This window comes from Mytilus trossulus, chromosome 6 (assembly GCF_036588685.1).
Source record: "Mytilus trossulus isolate FHL-02 chromosome 6, PNRI_Mtr1.1.1.hap1, whole genome shotgun sequence".
NCBI classification, from domain to species: Eukaryota; Metazoa; Mollusca; class Bivalvia; order Mytilida; family Mytilidae; genus Mytilus; species Mytilus trossulus.
In genome coordinates, this window is record NC_086378.1 from 29,862,590 (window position 1) to 29,876,513 (window position 13,924).

The window sequence follows — 13,924 nt, forward strand, 5'->3', positions numbered from 1 at the left end:
GACGAAGAACAACAATCCGGGTTCCCTGTAAAACTTTACATTCTACATCTATTGACTGTCATATTTGAGGAGATGGGGTTTGGTAAGTGTCAGACAAGGAAATATTTCGTATCATTAAAGATAAACATACTAAGTGATAAGTGAAAGCAAAAGCATCTATTAAATAACATTGAGCTTTTAACAATAGAAAACAATAAACCAGCAAATGTAATACCTATCAGACAGTCTAACGACTGTTCAGCACACACAAGCCACAAAATTATAAAAGTCTAATATATAAAATAACATAGTTTTTAATTAACGTAAAGCATACAATGTGTAAATAATAATTATGAAGTGGACACTGTGTAAATATAAATGACTATGAAGTGGACGTTGTATCTTCTCCCTGTGAGTCCTCCGTAGATATATCGGCAATATCAAATGTGGCTGAATTGTGAATGACCATACACTTTGGTTTAAGTTCATCTATAACTGCTTGAAGTTCTATATTGAGAGAGAAAAAAAGAATTTACAATGGCATCGAAATACTCATTTGAAAAAAAATGTAGCTTAAAATTTCTAATGGTTGCTTAAACTCTACACTGTGTGCTTAATAATATAATATAATATAGTGTTCTATTATAAATGATTCCCATGTCCCAATATATAAGATTTGGATTGAAAAGCATCTCAAAACGAGGTGCTAAAGGGACAAAAGACAAAATGTGTTAATTAACAAATTTTGTGCCTGCCTATAGCGAAAATTCCTTTCATTGCTTATATTTCTAATCTTAATCTACACCTTGTAGTTATCACCAGCTTTAATAATAATGTCTTGACAAATAAAATTTGCCTTTTCTAAAATAAAATAATAAATTCATACTTTATTTTGCCTCTGAACGAAGATGATAAGCCATAAACTGACATTTTTACTATTGTTTTAATTATTTCTTATCCAACAGCTAAAGATAATACCAAGCTGTAAACAAAACACTGTTGTAGTGACCAGAAAGTAGTTCCGAAAATCTTTGGATTTTATTAAATTTAGTTATTATATTAAGAGTTTATTCTACCGGTGAAAAAGTTGAGTATAAATGTATAAGCAGTGCGACATAGCTGATGGGTTTCATACACAAGTTTAAGTTTTATGACTATCTCTAACATTGCTTTAGCTGCTAAACAAAGCCCACCAAACGGACGCGCATTTCATATAACTAGGTGAACGAACGATCTTTAATTTCAATTCTGGGTATTGTTCAATATCGTAGCAGCTACGTAGCGGCTACATAGCTGCTATCAATACCTATGTAGCAGCTAATCTATAGCTACTCGTTCAATAGTCACAATCTACGTAGCACTACGTAACAGCTACGATATTGAACGCGGCCCTGGTAAATTGTTGTTACCCGAATTTGTATTGCCCCGAAGCAAATATCACATGTATGATCAGGACTACAACATGTTTTAATGTGATACTTTTGCTATACTAGAGCGCTTGCTGAGATTGACGTTTGATTTAGTCCACGAAAACATGCAACCGTTCTCAAACATATTATTCAATTCCATGCCAATCGGTGTTTACTCTTAGTAAAAAATAACGGGTGTTTGGTAACGAAGCAGCACATGCTAGTTTTTTAGTATTTGTTTCGGAAATCGCACCCATGACACTCTATACTCAAAACAAGCGCGATACTACTTGGCCAACGAGATGGTTCGTGAGTGTTTTGGAAAAAAATAACAACCCGGCTAAGTAGACAAGATTGATTAAGCAATGACTTCAGAAAACAATAGCAAAGTGCCTTGAAGCAACTGATAACATGCATGCTCTGATTTCAAATTATTTCATACCTGCAATACTTGATTTGTAATTTTTCACTGCTGTTAAACCAGGCCAAGCCATGATACTAAGTTTGGACTTTGCTCCTGTCCTCCATGTTCCCTGAAGTACCTCATAGTTTGGTGTATTAACACTTAGAATTCCGCCATGAGCAATTCTAAAAAACAATTTGATATACGTGTAACCACAAATAAACATTTTCTCTTCTACAGTTAAGAATGAAAAGGTTTTTATGATTATTGCCAAGTAAGTATTTGCTCTTTTATATTTTATTGAATCATGATTTTATTTTCAAGGGGAATTATAAATACAGATGATTTGTCCTGTGGTTTCTTCATTATCTTTCGGCTTGGTTGAAACTTACAATAGTGTCGATTTTTTCTCGTTTAAATTGTTTTACATTTTCATTTCGGGGTCTTTTGTAGCCGACTATGCGGTATGGGCTTTGCTCATTGTTGAAGGCCGTACGGTGACCTAAAATTGTTAATTTTTGTGTCATTTAGTCTCTTGTGGGGAGTTGCCTCATTGGCAATTATACCACATCTTCTTTTTTTTTTTTACATCTATGGTGCTTGAGCCTTTGGAAGATTCTTCAAACAGTGAATGATACTGTCCTCCTTCTATATCGAATGATTGACATGACCAAGCTTACCTTAAAGGTCTGAGTATATTTTCGATTAAGTTTCTATATCGAGTGACAGCCTCTACATTCTCTTCAATCATTGAAATCTCGGATATAGTAACCATTGTCTTTCCTACAAATACAATTGATATTTCTCAAAAATGAACTTTCTTTACACATGAACATTTATCACTATGAAGATCGTCTGAAAATATTGTCCTCTTCTCTAGTTTTCCTCATAGTAAGTAGTCGGGCTATATGAACATTTTATTTGGAATAAATCTGAATTTTAGTATGCTTGGGTTTTTTTCTTCTTATCTACTATTAAGAGTCCCTTTACGGTTTACTATTGAGTCTTCACTATAAACACTGACCATTCATCTTTTGTGGAATAGGATAGGCAAAGTTGTTTTTTTTCTCGGTACAAACATTTTTTTCTCCAAAATATGATATTTGTTTTGTTTATATATTTTTTCACTACGCATCAGGCAAGAAGTTTAGAATCAAACGATTCTCTCCTCCCGCAATGGCCCGATCTACTTATGGTTAATGTCTTAAACAGTTGTACAGCTGACATCAATGTAAACAGTGTAGTTTTATTCTTTGAAATTGTTTATATATCATCACAGCAGAAGGCCTATATTTTCCCGTGATCATCTTACCTGACTGGAATTGTTCTTTGACACCAGTTACAGTTATATCGGAATTTTTCAACCATTTTGTTTCTTGGATACCAGGAGAAGTCGTTAACCAATCAGATGCTTCCTTTTTAGACGGGAAACTTATAAGCACAACGTGTTTTCCTTTCGGCCAATTACCAATAGATTTATATGGCTAAATGAAGAAAACAAAATACATATTTGCATTGTTTTACATGTCAACATAAAATTGGAACCAATGCAGGTTTTATTTCAAGATTTATTTACTGATGTTATACGAGCATTCGGGTCGGTTTTCTTGATTGTTGGTGTGTGTTATATATCAGTTTGCCTGTCATTGTTCAAGTATATAATGTTAGTTCATTGCCCTCTTGTACACGTATTGCGTCTAAGGGTTCATAAACGACTTAAAAAACCAAAGCATTAATCGGGTCTAAGTCAAGATTTTGTAGTACTTTTAATTGTACAAGAACCAGTTTTGAGTTCTGAGTTATTTATGATTTCTTAAAGAAACAACTTTCGCCCATAGTGGAAATTTTAGCAAAATATATAAAACTTGGATGCATTTAAATAGTTTAAAAGTTTGAACAAAATCGGTCTTCAAAATGTCCGAAATAATAGGTTTGCACAAGTAAATTTATGAATGATTTTTTTTTTTTCAATCACATATTTGTTTATCGCTTATTCAAATCTATTAAAAGTCAGCAGTTGCTAGTCGAGAACATTGTCTTACCGCTGACGTAACTGCTTATATATACAACTGTAGTTTACTATTGATTTATATGTATTACTCATAAACAAAAATGTTAAATATTAACTCACTTTTATACTTTTAAAAATAGGGCGACCATTTTGAATTTCCAGAAGTTTCTTGTTATTTGTCAAAAATGTTAGAAAATCTTCCATTATTTCTTTTGAAAACCTTATTATCATATACCAGACTCCGGTATCTTCTTCTTCATCATCTGAATTATTATTCTGAAATCAGAGGTAAAATAGTATAAATCTCAAATTCAATCAAAAGTTGTCAACTTGTTTCAAAGAGAAAATATTCTCCGCCTTGCATATCATTAATCTAAATTTGTAACATACATTTAAATGGTCGAATGTATCTCTAACGTCTTGCGAGGTTTTTAGAATAAAGAAACTCACTAATTAATTGGTCTCGTCGAACATGAATCGGACATTTTTCCTTAATTTTACATGTGTTTCACCTACGCAATTTTTATTTCACTTATCAGGTTTTTTAAAAGTTCTTTTAACAACACATTTGCAAAAAAATAGAAGACTAAATGTGGTTTTTTTTTATTGTAGTTATTTTATTCTGGTTTTGGCGTCCTGTGTGCGGTAAGGGGTATTGCTTTTTAATTTTTATACTTTTAACTTGCAAGTAATTGATTTCTAACACTTTTGATTATAATTGATTTGCATATATGTTCAATATCTTGTCATTTTGTAATATAATATATAAAAAAAAAATTTGGAAAAGATGTGTTGTACATATTAACAAAGCATCAACTCAACAATACAATACAATTTAACAATTTAAAAACACATAGAATCAATTCCATAACAGCTTGGACAATACAATTTGTTTGCGCGAGCACACGAGCATTAGTTTAAACATATTTATTAATAGTGGATTGGGAAACACGTTTTGCAACTTTGCGGGTGCGAGTGCTGACTTGTAGCGGCATATCCTTCTCTTTTTCGAAATCTACAATGATTTCTTTTACGTGCAAGAGATATGGCTCTCTCTTAACATGGGTGAGCCATTTATCGCCCCCTTCCGACGGACTATCGTCGTTACAAGCATTAGTGTTCAGAATAGCGAAGTTAGTACTAATTACAATATATACATACTACACTTGAATCTGGTAAGCCCATAGCCTCCTCATACGACGGTGGTGATATACTGCCCTCTACCTGGTTGTTGGCAGCTGCACTGACAGTGCCACCATTTGCTCTATTGTTCGTTGATGGTTGTTGTTGTCCTGTTCCGGGTGCACCAGTTTGTATAGGGAGTGCTCCTAGCGGTGGAGCTGAAGGTTGTAATGGCGTTGGAGTTGAAGAGTTAGTTCCTCGTACAATTGTATTTGGTGTCAATGCAGTTTGAGTCTGGGACGAAGTTGAAGTTTTTGTAGCTTGTGTAGAGGGGTTAGTAGATGGACGAGTTGCAGAAGCAACATTTGATGGTGTATTTGTCGCTGCATTAGACTTTGCCGAAGCTGTTACATTCTGCTTCGGTTTTGGTGCAGTAGTTATATTTTTATATTTGTAATTTACTGCATAAGCACACATTGGAGTGTAGGTTATATTTGGAAAATTCCTAGATGTCGAGGACTGGTTGAATGGCCTCCATCCTTTGTTACAGCTAGTGTATGTAATGGCTTTTGATACATCAGTAACTTTAACAAAAATAATTATGCATAAATAAACAATGGTCAAATTTTAAAATAAAAATTCTATTTCAAACATTACTTTTATTATAGTTTTATACAGAAAATATTGACTGAAGTAAAGCGGCGATTTAATGATTTTCTACACTGTCTTTTTTTATTGATTGGTCAGTTCCAAGCTATTACAGATAGAGAGCAACATTATAGCAAAAATTGTCATCAACATCGAATAAGTCAACCTGTTTGAAATAATTAATTATCCCTTTAGATTTTGTTTTCACTTGAAAGATGGTGTGTTCCCATCCATATTTGCGTATTTTGCAGAAACTTTTAACAGATTTAACAGGAGGAGCAGTAAATTGTTCAGCACTTAACAATATAATGACAAATATTTGCTACTAATTGTCCAGTAATTTTAAGGTTTCCTTCGTGTTTTAATGCAAATACACAGTGTTTACTATAGCTTATATATTTTTCGAATAAAATACCTTGAATGCCAGCAGCTTGGCTTTGACTAGTTGTCTTAAGAGACTTTCCGAATGGAACCGTTCCTATGGTAACTGGGAAGATTAACTTCATATCACTTCCAGTGAAAAGGGGCACGGGTACAATAACCTAAAATAGTTAATGCAAAATGTAATCAAAACATCCTAACCAAAAGTTTTATCCTGACGATACGGTCATAATACTGTTCAAAATATGAATACATAAAAAAAAGATACTTTACTAGTACAAAACACAACAACAAACTGGATAATACAAAAGAACACATCAAATATCAACGCCAGACTCCTTCTGTAAGATAAAACCCGAAACAACAACTAACATCACCAGGTCCAGATAGCAAAAGCAGAAACTTCCCTTCTTCTGTTATATCATAAAGTGTGTTTGGTTATCTTTTTAAATGAATTTGGTGTTGACGGCTAATGACATGTTCAATTCCAATTGAAACTCTTCCAGAGCCTTTGCTAATCTAAACTTAAGATGAAATTTCAACAATTGCCTTTTGCCTGTTTCCGTAGACTGTATATTGACCTCTAGATATTTTTGTAGTTGGATTGTAAAATTGAGAATGGAAATGGGGAATGTGTCAAAGAGAAAAACAAGCCGACCAAAGAGCAGAAAACAGCAGAGGGTCACGAATTGGTCTTCAACACAGTGAGAAATTCCTGCACCAATAGTCTGGCTTCTGCTGACCCCCAAACAAAAATTTGAAAATGGACGTCATACTTAACTCACTAACATATGAATGATCTAAACTAATGATAAAAAAACCGTAATTAACTAACAAAGGCCAAAGGCTCCTGACTTGGGATATGCGACAGGGTTAATAATGTTTTGTGAGATCTCAACCCTTCCCAGGGGCGTAGCTACCCGGAGGCACGACAGCACGTGCATCCACGTCGTTTTCACAAAAAAATAAAAAATCAGAAGAGAGAGAGAGATGATTTGGTCAATCGGATCGGAGACTGTTGGTGTCTTTTCCGTCTATCCCGGATATTAGTTTGACAACCTAGTTACAAGTGTTGATGAAGCTGTATATTCAGAAAAAAGATCGTAGCTCCGAAGTTGCGTGCACATTGATTCGGCATGCAAAAAAAGATGGCAAAATAAAAATGTATAGATTGTCAATTTGAATGTTAAAGTATTGAAACACCTATGTTGTCACTTTTTTTAATTGATGAAATATCATTAAATAACGACATTTGGTTTCAAAATAATTTTTTTTTGGAGATTATGACAAAATCGGAAGGTTACTTGTATCTTTAACAAGACTTTTACTTATCAATTTGTAATACTCAGTCTAAGATATGTAGTTTTTGAGCACATTTTACAGTGTACAGCTGTTCATCAGTTTGGAATGAGATGTACCAATCGGCATTAGAATTATCAGATCCCTTCGATATCGTTGAAAATATGCCGAGGCGATGTGGTTGACAGACTACCGGAGCCAATCACCCTGCAACCACGCCAAAACAGTATTGGAAAGTCTCATTATTTTTTGCGTTCATAGACCATATGATAAGGCAACTGGAGAGTGGAGTCGCGTCAAGTTATCAGAAAATCGCTTCTTTGTGCTGTATCTGCTTCATCGTGTTGTAGGAAATATCACAAACGAACAAATCTCAATATTGAAACATACGAAACTGACCTAGCATGTAATTTTGAAGAATTCAATTGGGAGGTCGCTCGATGCCGAACACGTACGCTGGTTTCATCTCGCGAGTGCTACCATGCCATGATGGCCCTGGGATCTATCAGTCACGGTACTACGTATGTAATTGAAAACAGATGTACGATCAACAATGAACAACGAAAGTTACATAGCATTACTGCATATTCATCGGGATTCCAGTGTGAATGTTGACAAAGTAATAGAGAAGTTTGTTTCTGCCCAGACCCGAAGAGCAGATTTTGGACAATTTTGAGTAAATTCTGTATCACAAATATGTGTTGTTTATGTATTAATATATTCAGAAGATTTATTAATACAAGTTTTACATTCATAAATTTTTATCTACATATAGCTCCTCTTTTAACCGTTCTATGACCGAAAACCGAAAAAAAAAAAATTCTGCATAATAGGGTCCCAAAATTTTTTCGCCTCGCTCCGCTCGGCGGTAGTTGCTTCCACATCGTTTCGTTCTAGCTACGCTCCTGCTTCCCTACACCTCTATCCAATGTAGAATAATAAAAAAACACACACACACTACAATACGCACAGCAAAACTCTGGTGCAGTTTAAAATAATTTAATTAGTGCAGTCTACTGTTGTGTCAAATATCATCTGAATCCATACTGTTTGAGTATAAACCTTTACAGTCAACCCAATCGTTTTCTAACAGTTTTATTGTGAAATTATTCTATAAAAAAAAAGTACTTACCACAGTAATACACCTGACGTCACAATCTATTTTCCTGATATAAAACGTACATACCTCGAGTATATATCTTACACTGATGCATTGACATGTTGGTCTTTCAATAGTAGCTGGTATTCCATCTATAAGCATCAATTGGTTGTCCCATTTTATGACTTTACTCTGAAAAAATTTAGAAAAATTTAGAAATTGATATAGTGTGCTTCGCTTGTAAATCGAGACTAAAAATTTAAACGAACTTATTAAGGAAAATTTCGTGATCAACTACCGGTTACCGATATTTTTTTCTTCAACATTTCAACACTAATTGAGAGTTATATCATTAGCAATCGTACTGCATCTGCATAATTCATATAATCATTATTTTAAATGCTTTGTCTTTTCAAATCACATCTTTTAGTCATATATATACTTTACTTTACTTTACTTGGTATAGTATTTGATCGTTTTTCACTTTTCGAGATTTGTGCTTCTGAAACTTGTACTAATCATGCGTGCGAACAAGTGGGTAATATCAACATGAAATGATAGCTAAACATTAAAAGTGGATAAGCCGTACCGCTACTAGTTCTGAGCTTGAGGTTACGACTTTAATAATAGTGTTTGCATACTCCTCTTTGGCGTTCCCAATGAATGTGACATACTGCATTAACTGTGCTTTAATCTTTCCAAGATTCTGTGTAGAATCATTCTTTACAACAACTGCAAATTAGAACAAAATTTCATGAAATTAAAAATAACGACAAATCATAATGCTTCGTTGACTGATCATACTATTTATAAACTGCTAATACATATCCTTTTATAATGTATTCCAGGAGAGTTCGGATGTTCAGTGGTTGTCGTTTGTTGATGTGGATCATCTCGCTTCTCGGGTTTTTTTTTATAGTTTATACCGTTGGTTTTCCTGTTTAGATGGTTTTACACTAGTGATTTTGTGGGCCCTTTATAGCTTGCTGTTCGTTTTGAGCTAGTGCTCCTTGTCAAAGGTCGTACATTGGCCTTTAATCTTTTACTTTTAACGCATCATTGTAAATATAACGGAATTTGATGAGACTGTCATCAAAGTGAGAGGGTTAGCGCTATAAAACCAGGTTTAATCCACCATTTTCTACATTTGAAAATGACTGTACCAAGGTAGGAATATGACAGTTCTTGTCCATTCGTTTTTGATGCGTTTTGTTATTAGATTTTGCCTAATGTGATTATGGACTTTCTGAATTGATTTTCCTCTCAGTTTAGTATTTTTGTTATTTTACTTTTTATAAAATTGTGACTTGGATGGAGAGTTTTCTCATTGGCACTCATACCACATCTTCTTATATAAATAAATTATATACATATACATGTAGTGCTAACAGTCTTAAAAAGATAAATCAAAGAAAGAGAACAAAACATGAAGACGGCTTTATTATGTATTCTTCGACACTCATCAACAAATTGCATTCGTTAAAAATGACATGGAACAGAAAGGTATATAGTACAATATGACTACTTTAAGACTTACTAGATAGTGCAATTTGTTCTCCTGGACAGTATGCTGAGCGATCTATCTTTCCCCACAATTCTACTTTTCCAGCATTTCCAAAACCTAAAGCTTTTGGTACCTGACATTCTTTTTTATAACATCGTGGATTCTGAAATTGAGAGAATACTGTGAACGAACAACTAAAAGTTTAAAATGTATGTATTTCAGTGTGATCATCATTTACCATAATCATACACAATAGTTTATCTTTATATCTAGATTTGTATCTATGTTCATTCAGATATTTGTAAGGTTTTCAATTTGTTAATTTTGTAAAAGTTGTCTTGGAAAACTACATTCTTAAACTTGAGTTTAAATAATTTTATAGCTACTGCTTTTCTATGATTAAGCTAGGTTATGCAGAAAATCAAGATGTGGTAAGATTGTCTAATAGACATATATCCAACGAGACTTAAGACTGCGGATGTAGTTGGTTTGTACGCAAGTCAGTCTGTCGACTCGTATAGCAAAACAGAGTGAGTGAGTGAGTGATAGTACCTTATAGCAAGCTTCGTTGACATCAATCTCTTCCAATACAGTGATGCATTTATATCGAGTTACATCTGGAAATGGTATCGGTCTTCGAATACGGACTTGTATCATGTATCGAATGGCTCCCTTGGATCCCTCAAATGATGATGGTAGTCTTAACGGAATTCTATATTTAAAAGGGTACTTGTAGACTCCTGGTTGTATGTTTTCGCTCGTATCTGCATAAAATATAATTAAGGTAGAGCACAAGTATATATTTTTTTAGACACAATTTTTTTAAATTTGCCAAAATGAAGATTTTACTATGCTCTTTTCAAAAATTTAATAAAAAGTATGGATCACTGTGCTATTTTTCAAGCTATGAGTTTTTTGAAAATTGCCAAAATTTGGTTAGTTTGTTCATGAAAAAACACATATAAAAATTTCTATGAAATAGAATTTTGAAATAAATTGTGAGAAGAAAGGTTTCATAATATGTTTTAAGAAAATAAAAAAAAAAACATGGTGTCACCGAACTTGTTTTCTTGCTTCCGCGCTTCATACAAAATGTACTTCGGTCAACGCTTTTACACCCCAATAAATTTACAAAAAGAAGCATTCAATTCTTAAATAGAAAATGAGATGTATTATCATATTATTTGGTTGTATTTTACCAAAAAACAGAAACTATTGTTTGATTCATTTTTTTCCCAAACTTTGACACATAAGGGGAGGTAACTCAAATGTAAGGGCAGATAATTCAGATTAAGGTACTTTTACATTAGAATGTGATAGGAATTTCACAATTTTATTATGTAGCAAGAAAACGGACCCGGTGACCTCATTTTTTTTTTTTTTCTTATCTGAAAGCATACTATTAAAGCTATCTTTTCATATTTTATCACAAAATTCTATGATGCAGTTGTCGTTTTAAGGCAGAAAAATTGGTTTTTCATGCATAATCTATACAAACTCTGTCAATTTTGCACAACATGCAGCATGAAAATAAGCCCCGTGACCCATTCTTTTTCGTATTATTTTTATAAAAGCATGATTTAAACAACATTTTGGCAAATTATAAAAAAAATTCTATGAATTATAATTTAGACACCCCATCTACCTTAACTCTTATTATACAATCACTATCCGTATAGAATTTATTTTTTATAAAATATACTCTATAATAACTCAATCATATACAATGATACTATCTTTCTTATACATACTATAAAAAGACTATCTTTATAATCTATTAAATATAATACTCTTATAGATACAATGTATACTGTTACTGAAGTCTAGCTTCTAGTTACAACCAGTATATCGTAGCATTTTACTATATTTCCTGAAAATATTTTAAAATAGAGTTATTTATAGTATATCAATGATGTAAACATATCTAAAGCCAGGTAAATTTTGTCAATTTAAGATAATATTACAACCTTATATGTAAGACAACTCACCACCTCTTCCATGTAATTGAACGGTATTTTTACAATACACCTCGTAGGAAATATATTCGTCGTCTTCAAATCTTTTATTCCAGTTATACTCCGTCCATTTAACAAAAGCTACTCCTTGGAACGTTGAAAGTATTCCTTTGGTAGTGAACTCTTTTTCTGATGTCAATGTCCAATACCCTCTTACCTCATCACCGGGGTGGTAGACCTGCTTTTGTCCCTCCAGACACACAGATACTGACTTAATTTTCTCAGGCATCGTAGAAAAGTTTATTTTCTCCTAACTTTTTGTTCACTTTTATATAAATGATTTCCGCTAATAATGCATGTGATTGTATTATTAATTAAGAAATTTTGTCATGTGATATTGTGAAGTATGTGTGTCACTATATTCGATTTCATGTCGGGTTAACAACTTAGTAATATGAAGATTAGATTTATCATTGTTTACCGAGTTATCACCTTGTTGACACGTTCAAATAAGTTTGCTGCATTTTGAAATACGAGTGTATGTTATAGCAATAGTTAATGCATTATTTCAGAATCATAAGACATGGTTTCCTTTGTCATGTCATATTCCGTGCCAGATACCCTTTAAGTTTTATGTAAAAGTATACTAAAGAAATAAAGTTGTGAGTTCGTGAGAACAAATAAACCAATACGATTTGTCATCACAGAATACTCTTTCAGTGAAGTTGATCCGTTCATGTGAAGCTCAGCTTATCATTCGTTTGTGATAGCCCGGTGTGCTGTTCCAAATTCATTGGGTGTCACTTGTTTACGGTTTAGCTTGTTTAGTATTGTTTGAGTGTAGTTGTGTTTTAGTCAACTTTTGTGTATAGACTTTGGGAGGCCTAACGGCATCACTTTAAAAGATGCGTATCCTCTTACACATATCGACTACTCACTTGATTATAGTAATCAGTAGGTTCATGACATACTACGCAAGACAAAGATACAGATACTGGCAATTTGAACTCGTCAAAGAAGACTTTATTTAATTTATTGCCTTGACTATAGTCATATCGATGTATAATGATGTTTAGTTAGCTATAAAACCAGTTTGAATGCACCATTTTCTACACAAGGTGAGGAATATGACAGTTGTTTGCCATTGATGTGTTTGAGCTTTTAGTCTTACAATTTAGTAAGGGACTTTCCATTTTGTTGAATTTCTAAAGAGTTGGATACTAGTATTTGTTTTTTTACTGATTACATGTATACAGGAATCATAGCAATCAACCTCCAAGATTCAAACTTATTATATAAGTGGTGTCATTAGATTATTAATAATAATATCAACAAAAGAAAATGACAGGAAAAAGACCAAATTATATTGTATTAAGAAATGGAACAAGTTTAAGGCAACATATTGAATAAGAGATATCTTTCTATGCTAATATTTTAAGAAGAACAGATATATTTATACACAGTCTAGCTACTATTTCTGTAACTCAAGATAAATAGGGAGTGTGTCCATGGGACACAGAAAATGCCCCAACTTGCATATCATATAAAGTTATAAAGGAAAATAACTGAAGAACTGTAAAAGTGATGCTACTCAAATTTGTACTTGATCTGAGTTTTGTAGTAATAGGTATCGTGTGTAAGTCTCATAACATTTGGTTGAGGCTACATGTGTAACTCAAGTTTGAGAACAGAAGCTCAAAATTTAGCAATTTTTCGTTTTTAAACAGGTATAACTCTAGGATGGTAAAAGTGACACCTCCAAAATTGAAACTTGATCTGTAATTTGTGGTAATATAAAGCATTATGTATAAGTTTCATGACAATTTGGTTGTACTAAACTAATGTTTGAGAAAAGTTACCAAAAGTTCAATGGTGAATAGTTATCAATGGTACCAGGACACCACAAACTTTCAAATTGATCTGAATTATGTGGTAATAAGTTTTGTTTATAAGTTTCATAACATTTGATTGAGGCAAACTATGGTAAGAGACAGAAAATGAAAAGTTACAACTAGATCTGTGTAGTGTAATAAGCAGTTTATAAGTTTCATAACATTTGGTTTACGCAAATAAACATAGAGAATGGAATCAACTTTTGCAAGTACAGACGTACA

General features: G+C 33.0%; 1 protein-coding gene across 1 annotated transcript; it reads right to left on the reverse strand.

The window, feature by feature from the left end:
- Nucleotides 1–275: 275 nt before the first annotated feature.
- Nucleotides 276–12,361, reverse strand: LOC134721078 (uncharacterized). The gene is made up of 12 exons (XM_063583797.1): nt 11,844–12,361; nt 10,408–10,619; nt 9,889–10,018; nt 8,941–9,083; nt 8,439–8,543; nt 5,988–6,114; nt 4,964–5,508; nt 3,923–4,078; nt 3,104–3,275; nt 2,472–2,574; nt 1,831–1,976; nt 276–486 (listed from the first exon to the last, which is right to left on the reverse strand). The coding sequence occupies exons 1-12, from the start codon at nt 12,097–12,099 to the stop codon at nt 362–364; spliced, it is 2,220 nt and encodes a 739-aa protein (XP_063439867.1). The 5' UTR covers nt 12,100–12,361; the 3' UTR covers nt 276–361.
- Nucleotides 12,362–13,924: the final 1,563 nt, after the last annotated feature.